The sequence below is a fragment of the Canis lupus genome, chromosome 12, assembly GCF_048164855.1.
Source record: "Canis lupus baileyi chromosome 12, mCanLup2.hap1, whole genome shotgun sequence".
NCBI classification, from domain to species: Eukaryota; Metazoa; Chordata; class Mammalia; order Carnivora; family Canidae; genus Canis; species Canis lupus.
Window position 1 is genome coordinate 26,348,952 of NC_132849.1, and position 19,890 is coordinate 26,368,841.

The window sequence follows — 19,890 nt, forward strand, 5'->3', positions numbered from 1 at the left end:
ACTGTTTTCTTAATTTCCTTTTTAGACTGTTCAGTTAACGTATAGAAACACAACTGATTTTTGTGTGTTTTATATCCTGCTAATTTGCTGAATGTATTTATTAGTTCTAACAAAACTGTGTTAGAACGAATAGGTTTGTTCGGAATCTTTAGGGTTTATACACATAAGATCATATTATCTACAAAGAGATCATTTTACTTCTTCCTTTCTAATTTGTAAGTAAATTTTTTTTAATTTTTTAAATTTTTATTTATTTATGATAGAGAGAGAGAGAGAGAGAGAGAGAGAGAGGGGCAGAGACACAGGCAGAGGGAGAAGCAGGCTCCATGCACCGGGAGCCCGACGTGGGACTCGATCCCAGGTCTCCAGGATCGCGCCCTGGGCCAAAGGCAGGCGCCAAACCGCTGCGCCACCCAGGGATCCCTGTAAGTAAATTTTTAATAAAGATTTTATTTATTTATTCATGAGAGATAGAAAGATAGAGGCAGAGACATAGGTAAAGAGAGAAGCAGGATCCTCAAGGGGAGCCCTAATGTGGGCCTCTATCCTGGGACTCTGGGACCATGCCCTGAGCTGAAGGCAGACACTCAACCACTGAGCCACCTAGGCATCCCTTCCTTTCTAATTTGGATGCCTTTTATTTCTTTTACTTAAGTGGTCTAGTTAGAGCTTCCAATACTTTGTTGAGGAGAAGCAGCCAAAGGCAGAGATCCCTGTAACTGTACCTGACCATAAAGAAAAAGCTTTCTGTCTTTCACCACTGAGTGTGATGTCTGCTGTGGCTTTTTCATATATGACTTTTATTACGCTGAGGCAATATCCTTCTATTCCTAGTTAGCTGACTGTTAACACAAAAGGGTGTTAAATTCTGTCAAATGCTTTTCTGCATCAATTGAGATGATCATGTGTTTTTTTTTCCCCTAATTTTGTAGATATGCTATATCACACTGGTTGATTTACATAATTGAACTATCCCTGCATTCCAGAAATCCCACTTGGTCATGGTGAATAATTCTTTTGAATTCTATTTTTTTTTTAATGATTTCTGCATCAGTGTTCATAAGGGCTATTGGTCTGTACGTAGTTCTCTATTCCTATAGTATCATCTAATTTTGCCACCAACATAATAATGGCCTTATAAAACAACTAAGGAAGTGTTTTCTTCTCAATTTTTTAGAAAAGTTTAAGAAGATATGGGATTAGTTCCTTAAATATTTGGTAGGCAATAGCCAAACTGTGGAAGGAGCCTCGGTGTCCATCAAAAGATGAATGGATAAAGAAGATGTGGTTTATGTATACAATGGAATATTACTCAGCAATTAGAAATGACAAATACCCACCATTTGCTTCAACGTGGATGGAACTGGAAGGTATTATGCTGAGTGAAGTAAGTCAATCGGAGAAGGACAAACATTATATGGTCTCATTCATTTGGGGAATATAAATAATAGTGAAAGGGAATATAAGGGAAGGGAGAAGAAATGTGTGGGAAATATCAGAAAGGGAGACAGAACATAAAGACTCCTAACTCTGGGAAACGAACTAGGGGTGGTGGAAGGGGAGGAAGACAGGGGGTGGGGGTGAATGGGTGACGAGCACTGAGGGGGGCACTTGACGGGATGAGCACTGGGTGTTACTCTGTATGTTGGTAAATTGAACACCAATAAAAAATAAATTTATTATAAAAAAAATAAATATTTGGTAGAAATCACCAGTGAATATATCAGGTCAAGGACTTTTCTTTGTCAGGAGATTTTTTTTTTTACTACTGATTCAATCAAGTCTGTTCAGATTTGCTCTTTATGTTTTCAGTCTTGGTAGGTTTTGGAATTCTAGTAACTTGCCCATTTCAAACTGTGTTATCCAACTCACTGATGTGCAACTGTTTACAGTACCTTTATGATACATATTTTTAAATTTCTGTAGAATCTTAGTAATGCTCCTACTTTCATTTCCGATTTTAGGGACTTGAGTCCTCTCTCTCTCTTTTTCCTCCCTCCTTTCCAGTGTTCTTTCTTCTACTGATTTCTAATCAACCCTTGTAGTCAGAGAAGATTTTATATCTATATATATTTTTTAATATGTAAACTATATATTGATTGAGACTTGATTTTTAGGCTAATGTGCTCCATTTTGAAGAATGAGCACTTGAGAAATGTGTATTCTGTTGTTGGGTATTCTGTAGAGGTCTAATAGATTTAGTTGACTTATTGTGTTGTTCAAGTACTCTTATTTCTTTATCTTCTGCCTGGCTGTTTTATTCACTTTTTAAAAGAGTATTTATTTATTTACAGAGAGAGCATGCATGTGAGGAGGGTGGGGGAGGGGGGATGGAGAGGGAAAGAGAGAATCTCAAGCAGACTCCACTCTGAGCCTAAAGCCCAACTTGAGGGCTCGATCTCATGACCCTAAGATCATAACCTGAGCCAAAATCAAGAGTTGGAGGCTTAAATGACTGAGCCATTTAGGTGCCCCTGGCTGTTATATTCACTCTTGCAAGTAGGTTAGTAAAGCCTCCAACTATTATTGTAGAATTATTTCCCTCTTTAATTTTGTCAATTTTTGTTTCACATATTTTGACAGTCTGTTTTTAGGTTCATAGATATGTATAATTAATTGTTATATCCTCTTATTCTACTGAAACTGTTAGTAATATAGAATGTCTTTTTGAATCTTGTAATCTTGATTTAAAGTTTGTATTATAAGTATAGCAACCTCCATTCTCTTTTGGTTACCATTTCCATGGGATATCTTTTTCTGTCCTTTCACTCTCAATCTATTTCTACTTTTGGATCTAAAGCAAGCACCCTGTAGATAGCACAGAGTAGGATTATTTTTAAAATTCCATTTTGCCAAGCTCTTTCAAATGAAGAAGTAATCCATCTACATTTAATTACTGATAAGGAGGTGCCCACTTCTGCCATTTTGCCATATTTTTCTGTAGGCTTTACAGCTTTACATTTCCTGAATTAATGTCTTTTGTGTTTACTTTTTTTTTTTCATAGTGAAACTTTTCAAATCCCATTTCATTGGCTTTTTTTGCATGATGTATAGCTATTTTCTTCGTGGCTACCATGGGGATTATAGTTATTATCCTAAAATTATAACACTAATTCAAAATTACATGAGCTTAACTTCAATAGCACATAAAAACTTTATTTCTAAATGGCTCTGTTCCCACCTCCATTCAGTTAATGATGTCACAAAAGTACATCTTTCTGTGAGTTCAAAAACATGGCCTAATATATTTTTTAAATGCCCAAGTCTCCTAAATCATGTAAAAAACAAAAAATGGAGGTATAAATTGAAGTTAAAAAAAAATGATAGCTTTTAGAATTGTCCATGTAGTTACTCTTAAGAGAGATTTATTTTTTCATATGGCTTCACATTACTATGATACATTAATTTCAATTAGAAGGACACCTGTAGCACTTCTTGTCAGTCTGGTCTAGTAGTAACAAACTCCCTCAGCTTTTGTTTATCTAGGAATGCCTCGATTTCTCCCTTGTTTTGCTGGATATAGGATTCTCAGTTGATAGTTCTTCTTTTAGCATTTGAATATATCAACTTTAGCCTTCTGGCCCTCAACACTTCTGGTGAAGAAATTTGCTAAAAATCTTACTGAAGATCCTTTTCTATGGTAAGTCCTTTCTCACTGCTTTAAACATTATCTATCTAAAGTCTGATTATGATGTGCTTTGGCATGGGTCCTTTTGAGTATATCAATTTGGACTATGTGGAACTTCTTGGATTATATTAATGTCTTTCATAAAATCTGAGATGTTTCTGCCACTAGTTCTTTAAATCATCTCCCTGCTCCTTTCTCTGTTTTCCTCCTGGAACTCCCACAGTGTGTATCCTAGTTTACCTTCATGATGTCCTACACATGCTGTCCTCAATTTACTTCAATTTTTTTCCTTTCTTCTCAGCCTTCATAACTCCAATTGTACTATTTTCAAGTTTATGGATTCTCCTGCCTGCTCAAATCTGCTTTCAAGTTAACTCTGAATAAATTTTTCACTTCAGTTATTGTACTTTTCAGCAGCAGAATTTTTTTTATTTTCATGTTTTCTATCTCTTTATTGATATTTCTACTTTATTTATGTGTCATTTTCTTGACTTACTTCCACATCTTACTTTGGCTCTTTGTACATCTTTAAAACAGTTGTTTTAAAGTATCTGTTGAGTTAATAATCATCTGGTCTTTCTCAGGTACATTTTCTGTTCGTTTGTTTTCTTTGGATGGGCCATATTTTCCTGTTTGTACATCATGTGATTTTGTTGTTGCTGAAAATAAGACATTTGAATCTTACACTTCTGGAAGTCAGATTCTCCCACTTCACCGGGGTTTGCTGTTTTTTTAATTTTTGTTGCTGTAGGGTATCTCTGTGATGGGGATCAACCTGCACTGTAAACTTGAAGTCTTCTCAGGTCTTTGCAGAGCTGCATCTCACCCTGGATGTGCACAGTGACTTTTTCTATTCTGCCATGTATGTGGTTACTTTTGAATGTCTTAGCTCTTGATAGTAAGAATATAAGATGGTGCAGTGCTGTGGAAAACACTACGGTGTTTCCTCAAAAATTAAATATAGAATTACCATTTGACCCAGCAATTCTACTATAGGGTATAGGGTCCAAAAAAAAAAAAAAATGAGAACAGGGATTCAAATAGATACTTACACACTCATGGCTATAACAGCATTATTCACAATAACCCAAAGGTAAAAACAAATATCCATTTAAGATGAATAAACAAAATGAGGCATGCATACAATGAAATACTGTTCAATCTTAAAATGGAAGTTAACTCTGATTCATGCTATATAACATGGATAAATGTTGAAAACATTATGATAAGTAAAATAAGCCAGGCACAAAGAGACAGATATTCTTTGATCCCACTTATACGAAGTACTTAGAATAGTCAATTATACACAGAGACAAAAAATAGAATAGTGGTTACCAGGGGATTTAGTGTCAGTTGTGGGGGGACAGAAAGTTATGATTTAATGGTACAGAGTTTCAGTATGGAAAAAGAAAAGTTTGGAGATAGAAAGTGGTAATGGTTGCACAGCAATGTGAATGTACTTAATGTCATTGAACTGTATATTTAAAACAGGTTCATTTTATGTTCTGTATACTTTACTATAAGAAGAAATCAATAAAACAGCAACAAGAAAAGTATAAGTCATTCATAAGTGTTTGTGTGTAAATACAAATACAGATCGACATATCTGAAAGGATGATTACCAAAATATCTTTGAGTGGTAGAATTTCAGGGTGATTTTAATTTTCTTATTTATACTTTTCTGTATCAATATGTATATTACTACTTCTCTATACACATGGGCGAGGAATGTAGAAACCAAACTATTTTCATTTGAGGAGAGGGGCAATATAAATTATCTAAATTCATTCTAATATTGCCTATCATGAGTGCTCTAAATGTGTTACACATAATTGAAAGCTAAAAATGTGGATTACTGTGAGTCCTCCATAAGAAGATGAGAACTACCTGTAGTTATACTTTGCTTTATTGAGGTTACTATTTTCTCTTTAAGCTTTTTAAGTATAGCATACACACAGAAAAGTATACATAACTGTAGAGCTAAATGAATTTTCACAAAGTAATAAACATATCCACTTAACCAAATCAAGAAACAAAGTATTACAAATGTCCTTTTATGTCTGCCTTAATTCATCATGCCCTCAAGGGTAACCAATATCCTGACTTCAAGATCATGAGTTAATTTTGCGGGTTGTAGCTTTTTACACTGATATTTCTTTAAAGAAAAAATCTATTCACCTTGACTGCTAATATAAAATCAAATGAAAGATAACAAGTGTTTCTACGATAAATCTTCATATGCAAGTAATATTTAAAGCAATCACATTACTTCAGTCAGATTTTGTCTAAAGTACTCCCTCCCCCCTTTTTTGGTATCACCATGCCGTAAGGTATGGTAGTAAGCCATACTTTATGCCAGGTACTGTCCTAAACACTTTACATACATTTGCAGATTTAAATGTCACAATAAATCTAAGAGATTCAAAGAATTTTAATAGGGATAGATGGCTGACAGAAAACACAGGGTTTAAACCTGGTAGTGTTGACTCCAAAACCCATGATCTTTTTCTGATGTTAGGGCACGTTAACTAATAAACTGCTACCAATGAGAAATAATAGGAAATAACATGAAAGAGACGGGGTTTGAAGATCATTTAATAAGATAAATAAGCTATGTGCAATTGCTGGGTCGTAGGGCAGGTCTATTTTTAACTCTTTGAGGTACCTCCACACAGTTTTCCAGAGTGGCTGCACCAGTTCACATTCCCACCAACAGTACAAGAGGGTTCCCTTTTCTCTGCATCCTCTCCAACAATTGTGGTTTCCTGTCTTGTTGATTTTCCCCATTCTCACTGGTGTGAGGTGGTATCTCATTGTGGTTTTGATTTGTATTTCCCTGATGGCAAGTGATGCAGAGCATTTTCTCATGTGCATGTTGGCCATGTCTATGTCTTCCTCTGTGAGATTTCTCTTCATGTCATTTGCCCATTTCATGATTGGATTGTTTGTTTCTTTGGTGTTGAGTTTAATAAGTTCTTTATAGATCTTGGAAACTAGCCCTTTAACTGATAAGTCATTTGCAAATATCTTCTCCCATTCTGTAGGTTGTCTTTTAGTTTTGTTGACTGTATCCTTTGATGTGCAAAAGCTTCTTATCTTGATGAAGTCCCAATAGTTCATTTTTGCTTTTGTTTCTTTAGCCTTCGTGGATGTATCTTGCAAGAAGTTACTGTGGCTGAGTTCAAAAAGGGTGTTGCCTGTGTTCTCCTCTAGGATTTTGATGGACTCTTGTCTCACATTTAGATCTTTCATCCATTTTGAGTTTATCTTTGTGTATGGTGAAAGAGAGTGGTCTAGTTTCATTCTTCTGCATGTGGATGTCCAATTTTCCCAGCACCATTTATTGAAGGACTGTCTTTCTTCCAGTGGATAGTCTTTCCTCCTTTATCGAATATTAGTTGACCATAAAGTTCAGGGTCTACTTCTGGGTTCTCTATTCTGTTCCATTGATCTATGTGTCTGTTTTTGTGCCGGTACCACACTGTCTTGATGACCACAGCTTTGTAGTACAACCTGAAATCTGGCATTGTGATGCCCCCAGATATGGTTTTCTTTTTTAAAATTCCCCTGGCTATTCGGGGTCTTTTCTGATTCCACACAAATCTTAAAATAATTTGTTCTAACTCTCTGAAGAAAGTCCATGGTATTTTGATAGGGATTGCATTAAACGTGTAAATTGCCCTGGGTAACGTTGACATTTTCACAATATTAATTCTGCCAATCCATGAACATTGAATATTTTTCCATCTCTTTGGCTCTTCCTCAATTTCTTTCAGAAGTGTTCTATAGTTTTTAGGGTATAGATCCTTTACCTCTTTGGTTAGGTTTATTCCTAGGTATCTTATGCTTTTGGGTGCAATTGTAAATGGGATTGACTCCTTATTTCTCTTTCTTCAGTCTCATTGTTAGTGTATAGAAATGCCACTGACTTCTGGGCATTGATTTTGTATCTTGCCACGCTGCCAAATTGCTGTATGAGTTCTAGCAATCTTGGGGTGGAGGCTTTTGGGTTTTCTAAGTAGAGTATCATGTCATCGGCGAAGAGGGAGAGTTTGACTTCTTTGCCAATTTGAATGCCTTTAACGTCTTTTTGTTGTCTGATTGCTGAGGCTAGGACTTCCAGTACTATGTTGAATAGCAGTGGTTAGAGTGGACATCCCTGTCTTGTTCCTGATCTTAGGGGAAAGGCTCCCAGTGCTTCCCCATTGAGAATGATATTTGCTGTGGGCTTTTCGTAGATGGCTTTTAAGATGTCGAGGAATGTTCCCTCTATCCCTACACTCTGAAGAGTTTTGATCAGGAATGGATGCTGTATTTTGTCAAATGCTTTCTCTGCATCTAATGAGAGGATCATATGGTTCTTGGTTTTTCTCTTGCTGATATGATGAATCACATTGATTGTTTTATGAGTGTTGAACCAGCCTTGTGTCCCGGGGATAAATCCTACTTGGTCATGGTGAATAATTTTCTTAATGTACTGTTGGATCCTATTGGCTAGTATCTTGTTGAGAATTTCTGCATCCATGTTCATCAGGGATATTGGTCTATAATTCTCCTTTTTGGTGGGGTCTTTGTCTGGTTTTGGTATGGTTTCATTTGTGTTATTCTCTTTGAAGCTCACTGAAGTCTATGGGTTTACAGTTTTCATCAACTATTATTTCATGTGATGTTTTCCAGACTTCTGTCCTTCTGAGACTCAAATGACACATGAGAACGCCTTATATGGTTCCACAGGTCACTGATGCTGTGTTCATATCCATTATTTTTCTTCTGTATTATAGTTTAGATAGTTTGTACTACTCAATTACACTATTATTTTTATACTGTCTTATCTATGTGTTAAACTCATTCAGTGAAGTGTTCATTCTGTTTTATTTCTAAATTCAAGAAGTTTCACTTTATTCTCTTCTACATCTTCTATTTATCTCATTACATTCATGTTTTCCTTTAAATTATTCAATATATTTATAACAGTTATTTAAATCTTATATGCTTATTCAAACATTTCTTTTTTCTAGGTCTATTTATGTCACCTAATTTTTCTCCTCATTCTGAGTCATACTTTCTTGCTTCTTTCTAGTCATTTTTCATTGAATGTTGGATACTCTGAATGTGTCATTTCTGAGTATCTGAATATTCTGGTCTTCCATGTTCAGTTTTAGTTTGACAGGCAGTCAAGTTGTCTGCAGATCAGCTTTCAAGAACTCTTTTTTAGGCTTTGTTGGCGAGGGCTTATGGTAGCTTTTAATCTAGACCTACCTAGACTTAATATTAAAGGCATGATCTTTCTGGGTTCTCTACTGAATGTCCAAGATGTTCAATAACGTCTCTTTCCTGTGTCTGATCAGAACTCTACCATCTCTCATTTCTATGTTAGCTTCAAGAACTGTTTAGCTCATAGTGCCCTGTTATTTGTTCTGTCTCCAGCAATAGTTCTTTGCCTAACTTCTTGAAATCTAAGTTTGCACAGCTTAGTATTCAGCTAAACACAGTGTACCACTGTGTAGACATTTAGAGCTCTTTCTCTGGGTACTGCGCTTCTCTCTGATATGCTCCACAAATTCCAGTGACTACAGCCTCCCTGAACCCTCATCTCTGTCTCTTCAACCCTGAGACCACCATGCTCTGCTTAGAATCTCCTTCCATGCGCTATGATTCAGAAAGTTTTTCCAGGCTGAAAATTCAGGACCATATTAAGACTCTATCTGTTTCCTTCTTCCTAGTGATCAAAATCCTTCGCTATCAGTTGTCCAAGGTTTGAAAATCAGTGTTTCACAGATTTTGTCCATTTTTTTTTCTTTACTTATGATGGGAATGCAAGTGCAAGTTCAAAAACATTACTCCATCATGGCTGGGAATAGAATGCCCTCTCCAATTTCTTTCCTAAGGGAGTGATACTGAAATATCCTTATGGTATTAACATTTCTCTAATGAAAATGTTAAAAACCATAAAAGTATTAAACATTACTATCTCTGTGCAAGTCACCTTAATTTTAAGTTGTACTTTATAATACTTTATTTAGAAATATATTTTCCTCAATTTATAGCCATGCTAAGATAAACAGAATACTGAAAATGGAAATGCATTCCTTATTTACATACAATTTATTTACTCTGAATTCCATAAAACATTTCTTTATAAGTAGGAATTTTTTTTTTTTAAACAATGGCTTACAACACATCTGATTCTTTTACAATTCTGGTAGTCAGAAGTCTAAAATCAAAATGTTGAAAGGGCTGTTTACTGGAGTCTTCAAGGAATAATCAATTTCCTTGCCTTCTCTAGCTTCTAGGGAACTGCATTCCTTGGTTCATGGCCTCTTCTATCTTCAGAGGTCAAAGGACATTTCCTTAACATCTGGTTCCATGTCACATCTCCTTCTCTCTCACTTTTTCTCAACATATCATTTCCTTCTTATAAAGACCGTGGTGATTACATTGAGCCCACCCAGACAACCTAAGATAATCTCCCCACCTGAAGATCTCTAATTTTTTAAAAAGATTTTATTTATTTATTCATGAAAGACACAGAGAGAGAGGCAGAGACATAGGCAGGGGGAGAAGTAGGCTCCCTATAGGAGGAGCCCAATGAGGGACTTGATCCCAAGACCTGGAGATCACGCTCAGAGCCAAAGGCAGACACTCAACCACGGAGCCACTCAGGTGTCCCTGAAGATCCCTAATTTAATCACACTTGCAAAGTCCCCTTTGCCACATAAGGTAACATATTCACCGACTCTCAAGATTAGAATGTGGACACATTTGGAACGCCATTATTCTGCCCATCATAGTATGTGAGCATCTGCTGTTTCCAACACTAACCTGATCTCCAGGAAATTAGAGATAAAAGAACACAGCCCTTCCCCCCCTGGCCTAGCTGAATCACAGGTCAGAGGAACGGTTTAGTTCTTATAAAACATGTTTTTCTTACAATGATTAAAAAGCAAAATAATTAGGACAACTAAAATAACTAATATGAGAATAAACTATGTCTTACAATAGGTAGATGCAGTTTATTTTTATGAGCTAACACAAAATTACCAAGAGATAAGGAAGAGGAGACATAAAATTATAATTTACCTCTTATTTGCCTGTCAACAACTCTCATTTCCTTTCTTATCTTCAATGACCATTCATTGACCTGGGAAAAATTTTAGAAAACAATTATAAGAAAAGCAACACTTCTAATTCACCAAATTTTAAAGAATTTTGTATTAATTCTAAATCATTTATTCTAGACAAAAAAAAATAAATAAATGCATTTTGAAACAAAAGTTTTAGGGCCAAATTCTATTTTTTTTTCATCTTTTTATTCACAGTACATAGAAGTCCCAATCTCTTTAAAGATTCTTATCTGAAGGCAGGCCAGTAAAAACTACTTTATACAAGACCTCAGAGAGAGTTCAGGACCTTGCAGGTACATAAACATTTTCTAAGAGGTGCACGAGCATAGATAGTTATGTTTAAAAGTTGCAAATCTTTTGAAACCTATTTCAAAACCTATTCTGCCTGTGTCAACAGTTCACCTTTTCCTTCCCCCTTTAAACAATAACGCTTTTTCATTTTACAAAAGACAGAAATTCCTCTGACCTATGTCTACTACTATGACATATTTCCTTCAGAGGCAAAAACTTCTAAAGCACTAAACATAGGACCAAATGGAAATACTAATGTAGGTGTTGAGAAGGTGCTGATCAAATTTATATGCAACTAAAGTATCCTCTAATTCTTCAGTTTCAAAAGAAACTAAAAGAAAAGCTGATTATGTCATTAAAACTAAATTTACATTAAATCACTATATGCTTTGCCATATGACACAGAATTTCAAAGAACTGAGTGACAATGACATGATAAAACTTCCATTACCATCTATTTATTTATATTAACAATGTTTCTCAGCTTTGGAATCTAATAAAACATAAAACAGGGCTTTCTTCCTGTTGTGGCACCTTGTGATGAAGATCTCTTATCTGTGCCCACAGCCATGCAGTCTACAGGCTCTCTGCAGTTGGTACAGGTCTTTGGAAGCAGGAAGATGGTCACAGCTGCGACACACTACAAATGGGGCAACAGCCTCATTAGGTGAATGGGTGATCCCTGGAGATGATCCAACCATGCACGCTGCAATACAAGCTACTGAAACCTGTTCTGCTTCTGGGAAAGGAACTGGCATGAACTCCTGTGTCTGTATGAAGAGGGGTGGTCACAAGACATAGATTCACATTCAGTCCACCTCTAAGCCATGGCAGCCAGAGGTGGTTAGGCTTCCAAAAAGATTAAAGACATCTTCACCTGGTATCACTAGACACAGCTGGTACCTGACCCCCATCACTGCAAATAAAAAGTTTGCTTGTGATCACTACCAGAAATCCAACCAATAAGCCCATCATGAGGATCAAGGTTTACCTTTATAATAAACAATGGTTGTGGGATTTAAAATTAAAAATAATAAATAAAACAGGAATAGAATTAATACTGAACCATCCATGCGCCATCCATGGGCAAATGAACTAAATGGCATTAAAAAAATCTATACAATTAAAAGAAAGTATACTTCTAATAAATTTCACTTTTTAATGATTTCCTTAAATCATTAATAAAATCTATTAAAAAAATTTGTTTTGTAACAGCTGTAGTAATTCCAACCAGAAGAAATATTACAATACTTAAAATCATATTGATATCTAAAATTTTATCTTAAAAATTTTTGATATTAGGTTTATATACTTTTTTACGGTGAAGTTCAAATAACATAAAAACAGCCATTTCAAAATACAATTCAGTGACATGAAGTGCCTTCACCATTTGTGCAATCATCAACTCTCTCTAGTCTCAAAATCTTATTAACATATCAGAAGAACACATTATATTCTAAATAATCTCTCCCTATGTTCCCCCTTTCCCATTCCCTGGCAACCATTAATTTACTTTATCTCTTTTGATCTGCTTATTTTTACTATTTCATATAAAAGGGATCATACAATATGTGGTCCTTGTGTCTGGATTCTTTCACTTAGTATGGTGTTTTGGGGATTCATCCATGTTATAGCATGTATCAATACTTCAGTCCTTTTCATTGCTGAATAATATCCATTGTATGTATACACCACAACTTGTTCATTCATACATCCACTGACGGACTTCTGGGTTGTTTCCATATTTTAGTTACTGTGAATACTGCTGCTATGAACATTTGTATGCAAGTATTTATCTGAATTCTTATTTTTGATTCTTTAGAATATATATCCAGGAGTAGAACTGCTGGGTCATATGGCAATTCTATGTTTATCTTTTTGAAGAACTCCAAAACTATTTCACAAAGAAGTTTCCCCATTTTACATTCCCTCCAGCAATGTTCAAGGGTTATTTCTCCACATTCTTCTCAATACTTGTTATCCTCCAATTTTTTTTATTATAGCCAATCTGTTGGACCAACTGAAGCAGTATCTCATATTTGATTTGCATTTCCTTAAAGATCAATGAAGTTAAATATCTTTTCATGTACTTATTGGTCACTGGAACATACTCTTTGGAGACATGTCTATCCATGTCTATCCATTTTTAAGTTAAGTTGCCTTTTGTTGCTGGCTGTGTGATTTCTTTATATATTCTGATACATCATTTACAAATATATTGTCCCAGTCTATAGGTCATCTTTTCACTTCCTTGATAATGTCCTTTGATGCACAAAAGCTTCAATTTTGATGATTTTCAACTTACCTACTGTTTTGGTAACTGTGCTTCTGGTGTCATTGCTAAGAATCCATGGCCAGATAGGTGGTCAAAGATTTACCCCTATATTTTTATCTAAAAGTTTCATGGTTTAGTAAGAGTTTTATTTCAAGTTAATTTCTGTATATGGAATGATGTAGGGGTCCAACTTCATTCCTCTACAAGTGAATATCCACTTGTCCCAGCACTATTTGTTGAAAAGACTATCCTTCCACCATTAAAGCATCTTATTAGCACCCTTACAGAAAATCAACTCGCCATATATGTATGGTTTACTTCCGAACACAATTCTATTCCATTGGTCTATATATCTATCCTTATGCCAATACCACGCTGTTAACATTACCACCACTTCATAGTAACTTTTGAAATCAGGAACTGTGAGTCCTCCAAATTTATTTTTCTTTTTCGGGATTCTTTTGGCTATAGCCTGTTATATTCCATATGAAGTTGAGGGCCAACTTCTCCTTTTGGAATTCTGAGAAGCATTGTACTGAATCTGCAGATTGCTTTGGGTGATACTAGCATAGTATTATGTTTCACAAACCATGAATTCGAAATTTCTTCCAGCAATACTTTGTAGTCTTCAGTGTACACAAACGATTTGCTTCCTTGATTAAATTTAGTCCTCAGTATTTTGTTCTTTTAGACACCTTTGTAAATGATTTATTTCCTTTTTAGATTTTTCATTGCAGGTGTAAAAACCACAACTATTTTATTCTTGTCTTAAAACTTGTCAATTTGCTGAATTCACTTAGAAGTATTTTTGTACATGAGGATTCTTTGGAGTTTTCTATATATGGAATCATGCAATCTGTAAAGATTTGGTTTTACTTCTTCCTTTTCAGTGTGGATATCGTTTCTTTTTCTTGCCCAAGTGCTCTGCCTAGAACTTCTAGTACAATGTTGAATAGTAGTGGCAAATGCAGGTATCTTTGCCTTGTTCCTGATCTCAGGAAAAAAAGCTTTCAGTCTCTCAATTTACTGTAAAATTTGCTAGTCTTTCATAAATGCCCTTTATCATGTTAAGAAAGTTCCCTTCTATTCCTAGTTTGCTGAGTGTTTTTATCACAAAAGTATGTATGTATTTTGTTCCAAGTTTAATAGAATGATAGTTAAATTACTTCAAGCATTAAAGTACTACATTAGGAGAAATCCATATGGTGACAATAGAATGGAAGTAAATGGTCTTTCTCCTTTCAAAAAGGAAGAGAGTAATGAAAAATGTCTGACTATGAATAAGTATGTGTGCTTGTATGTTTTAAGTGAATATTGATGGGTATCAAACTATGATACTTTTAAAAGAGTGGTATAATGATTTTACAATAACAATATGCCAAAAATTACATCCTGTGCAACTCAAAATTATGATAAAAAACTAAGTGTTGATTTATAACTCTTCAAAAGGGTACACAAGTAGTCAAAATTATTTTAGGAGATATATGAAGATATTTGAAGACACTGTTATAATATAACCAGAACTTTCAGAACCAGCAGGAAAGGAAACCCAAAACTCATACATACATTCAAATGTTTCCTGAGCGTCTGCTCAATGTGCTAGTGATACAGCAGGAAACAAAAACTCCACCTTATGAATACACATTCTAATGAGGAAACACAGACAATTAGCAAACAAGTAAATACTCTGTCACAAAATGAGTGCTAGGGAGAAAAGGAAGTAAGGAAACTAGGATAGAGCAGTGGGAAGGGGGAGGTTTACTATTTCTTACAGGGTGATGGAAGAAAACTCAAGGTGACTTTTAAGCAAAGACTTCAAAAAATTTGCAAGGGAACCATGTGACTATTCACTATGGTGGTGGCAGGGGAGAGGGACCTGTAACATTTTACTCAGCGTAAAAACAACCATTAAGGGACCTAGGCAAAAGACTCCAAGAGAGGAGTACAAAAATAAATTTGGTTAAATAATTTTTGTTTGAAGCAGCAACACTGATGGGTAAAGCTATTTGATTCAGGTTTATAGAAAAAAAATATTGGGGTGCCTGGGTGACTCCATCAGTTAAGCATCCAACTCTGGATTTCAGCTCAGGTCATGATCTCAGGGTTTTGATATTGAGCCCTGTGTCCGGCTCCACAATGAGCATGGAGCTTGCTTAATACTCTTTCTCTCTCCCTCTGCCACCTCCCCTTGTCACACTCTCTCTTTCTTAAAAAAAAGGGGGGCGAAAAAAAAAGGGGGGGGCGGGGAAATATTTATCATCTATTATGTTAAAGCAATGAGTTTTATAAGGCAGCAAGTTACTCCTAACCCTATTTATTATAAAGCTAAACATAAATTTTAGATTTTTATTCTCATGGGTCAAAATACTGATTAGCTCCTATTATTTCTGCTTTCAACTATTAATCCCTGAGGATCCAATCAAATGGAAGCAATGCACCCATGAGGAGTACAAACCTATAGCAGTTACTAGAACTCCAGGAACCACATATAAGATAATTTGAATTGTGAAATTTCAAACCTTAAAACGAAGCAGAATGAACCAGTGCAGCGATTTTTAAACTTGTTTTTAGTAACAGAATCTTTCGAATAAAACTAATATGGAACTCCACAAATACAAGAAGTATTATGCCAATACACACCATGTAGGATCAGACTGGAAATTTTTACTACTATAAAGTAAATAAGTGAGAATAGTTTATCTGTCTTGGTGAAAGCTAAAACTGGAAATTAGTTGTTAGTGTCACACCAATCTTAGCAACTAATTTACTTCCATATTTTGTTTACATATCCAGTATTGAGAAAATTGTAGTTCAAAAAGATAAGAAGCAGCTATTTAACAGTTTGTCTTTCACCTTAAGGTAATCCATTGCTGAAGTAAATCCAGAAGCTCAAAATAAAAGTAATCAAAAACTGGTTGTTTCAGGGCGCCAAAGTGGCGCAGTTGATTAAGCATCCAACTCTTAGTTTCAGCAGGTCAGGTTGTGATCTCAGGGTCGTGAGACTGAGCCCTACATTTCTCTCTCCTTCTCCTTCTGCCCCTTTCCACCATGTGCATGCACACACTCTCTTACACTCTAAAATAAATAAATAAATCTAAAAAAAAAAAAAATCCCTGGTTATTTCAGTTTCTCATTACACTGCTTAACTGTTCATATTCCTTAAGTACTCCTCAGTCTAATACATTAGATGGCAATGGTGAAATGGCTTTTGTAAAAATGCACTGTTGCACTGTTTGTAGTAGCAAAAGACTAGAAATTACCTAACATATCAATAGAACACTAAACATAGAGAATATCCATAAACTGACATTTTGTTCTAATTAGGAAAAAAAAAAGCAACACAATGAGGACTACCCAAGGAATTAATTCTCAAAATATAAATGAAAATAGGAATGTAAAGGGCATTTACAATATAACATATATGTTAAAGAGAGAGAGGGGGAGAGGAGAAAGAAAAGGAAGAAGGAAAGGGAAGGCAAAGCAAAGAGAGAGGTGGAGAAAGGAAAAGACAGAGACATTTATATGTTCATATATTATAGAATATGAATGGGAGAATCCATAAGAAATTAGGCTGATTTCAAGAATGGAAACTAAGTAATTCATGAACAAGAGTGAAAGGAGATTTAGTTTTTACTCAACATAAAGATACATTTTGCTGCCCTTTGAATTTTATAATATGTGCAAGTATAACTCATTTCAAAATTAAAAAAAAAATTAAGACAGAGGGACACCTGGGTGGCTCAGCAGTTGAGCATGTGCCTTTGGCTCAGGTCGTGATCCCGGAATTCTAGAATTGAGTCCCACATCGGGCTCCCTGTGGGGAGCCCCCTTCTCCCTCTGCCTGTGGCTGTGTCTCTCTCTCTGTGTTTCTCATGAATAAATAAATCTTTAAAAAAATTAAGACATAAAATAATAAATAAGAAAAAATATCGGGTCCTGGATTGGAAGAACACTGTTAAAGGGATCCCTGGGTGGCGCAGCGGTTTAGCGCCTGCCTTTGGCCCAGGGCGCGATCCTGGAGACCCGGGATTGAATCCCACGTCGGGCCCCCAGTGCATGGAGCCTGCTTCTCCCTTTGCCTATGTCTCTGCCTCTGTGTGTGTGTGTGTGTGACTATCATAAAAAAAAAAAAAAAATACTGTTAAAATATCCATACTACCCAAAGCAATCTACAAATTCAATGCAATCCCTATCAAAATACCAACATCGTTTTTCACAGAACTAATATTAAAATCTGTATGCAACCACAAAAGACCCTGAATAGCCAAAGCAAACTTGAGAAAGAAAAAAGCTCAAGGTAACATAATCCCAGATTTCAAGATATACCACAAAGCTATAGTAACAAAACAATATGGCACTGGTAGAAAAATAGACACATAAATCAGTGGAACAGAAGTGAGAGGCCAAAAATGAACCCATGCATATATGGTCAGTTAATCTATGACAAAGGAGGCAAGAATATACAGTGGAGAAAAGACAATCTCTTCAATAAATGGTGCTGGGAAAACTAGACAGCTACATGCCAAAGAATGAAACTGAACTACTTCTTTACACCAACCACAAAAATAAATCCCAAATAGATTAAAGACCTAAATGTGAGACCTGAAACCATAAAACTCCTAAAAGAAAATTTTAGGCAGTAATCTCTTGAACATCATTTACAGCAATATTTTTCTTATGCAAGAGAAACAAAAGCAAAAATTAATTAGGATGATATTGAACTAGAAAACTATTGTACAATGAAGGAAACTATCAATAAGATGGAAAGGCACCCAAATGAATGGGAGAAAATATTTGCAAGTGATATATCCAATAAGAGTTAATATTCAAAATATATAATGAACTCACGTAACACCAGAAAAACAAATAATCTGATTAACAAATGGGCAGAAGACTTAAATAGATATTTTTCTAAAGAAGACATACAGATGGCCAAAAGATGCTCAACATGACTAATCATGAAGGAAACACAAATCAAAACCACAATGAGGTATCACTTCACACTAGTCTGAAAGGCTACCATCACAAAGACAAGAAACACGTGTTGGTGAGGATGTGGAGTAAAAGAAGTCTTCAGGCATTCTGGTAGGAATGTAAACTGGTGCAACTGCTATGGAAAACAGTATGGAGGTTCCTCAAAAAATTAAAAACAGAACTATCATACAACCCAGTAATTCTACCTCTGGATATTTACACAAAGAAAATGAAAACCCTAATTCAGAAAGATTTATACATCCCATGTTTTATTCAGCATTCTTTACCATAGCAAAGATAAGGAAGCAACCCAAGTGTCCATCCATAAACAAACGAATAAAGATGACATATGTATATACACAATGGAATATTACTTAGCTGTAAAGAGGAATGAAATCTTGCCATTTGTGACAACATAGATGGACCTAGACAGTATTCTGCTAAATGAAATAAGTCAAAGAAAAACAAACATCACATCATTTCATTTATATATTGAACGTAAAAAATAACAGTGAAGAAAGAAACAGACTCATAAATATGGAGTACTGGTAGTTGCCAAAAGAAATAGGAGTAGGGGGATGGGCAAAATGGGTGGGATAAACTTCCAGTTATAAAATAATTAAGTTATGGGAATGAAAAATTCAACATAAAGAATTCAGTCAATAATACTGTAAAACATTTATCACAGATATTCATAATGCATATGATCATTGGATCTCTATCTTGTATATCTAAAACTAATTTAATATTGTATATCAACTACATTTCAATTAAAAATTTAAAATATGGGGCACCGGGGTGGCTCAGTTACTTAAGTGTCTGCTTTCAGCTCAGGTCATGATCCCAGAGTCCTGGGATGGAGCCCCATGTCAGGCTCCTGGCTCAGTGAGGAGTCTGCCTCTCCTTCTCCCTCTGCCCTTCCCCCCCTGTTTGTGCTGGCTGGCTCTCTCTCAAATAAATACAATCTTTATAAAATTTTTTAAATATACTAATATACTACTTTATGAATTTTTGAAAATCCAGTTTATAAGTCCTTTAAATTATCTTTGTTTGGAAAAAATACTTTTAAATTCTATCTCATAATATTAGGAAGACTCATTGAATCTCTTTTTTGTAAATTGTTTTGGATACCACACTCCTTTCTCTGTTATACAATCACCCAAAACTTTAAGAGTTAAACCCAAATTTTTGTTTGTTTCGTAAGTGACATTTAACCAGTTTCTTCTAAAATAAAAAGTTGAAAAAATTAGAATGTATGACAAATGATAACTGAAGGCTAAACATCAATCTGTCTTCATTACAGGGAAAAATAGCAATTGATAAATAACCTACATTTATTTTCAAACCAGAGCAAAATAGTCACAAGTTTTTCGACTTAGTGAAGAACAGATTTTCATCTCTTAAAAAGACATCAATGTCATAAGTCATACATTTAACTGTAAGGACCAATATACAGCACATATAGGGTAGCAACAGGAAAACAACACCAAGAAAGAAAATTGTGCAAATGGCTGCAAAATGGAGAAGGATATACACTTGTTGAGAAAATAAAAATTTAAACAAAAATACTTTAATATAAAATACTTTAAATAACAGGG

The 19,890-nt window shown here is 35.2% G+C and overlaps 1 protein-coding gene across 2 annotated transcripts in view; it reads right to left on the bottom strand.

Annotated features, from left to right (window-relative positions):
• CHMP3 (charged multivesicular body protein 3) overlaps positions 1–19,890 on the bottom strand; it is a 57,592-nt gene that overhangs the window by 26,182 nt on the left and 11,520 nt on the right. The window contains exon 2 of one of the 2 annotated variants that reach the window (XM_072770120.1): positions 10,709–10,769. The exons of the other annotated variant lie outside the window; for it this stretch is intronic. Coding sequence (XP_072626221.1) covers positions 10,709–10,769 — 61 coding nt within the window. The remainder of the gene's footprint in view (positions 1–10,708; positions 10,770–19,890) is intronic. 2 annotated transcript variants of the gene reach the window in all.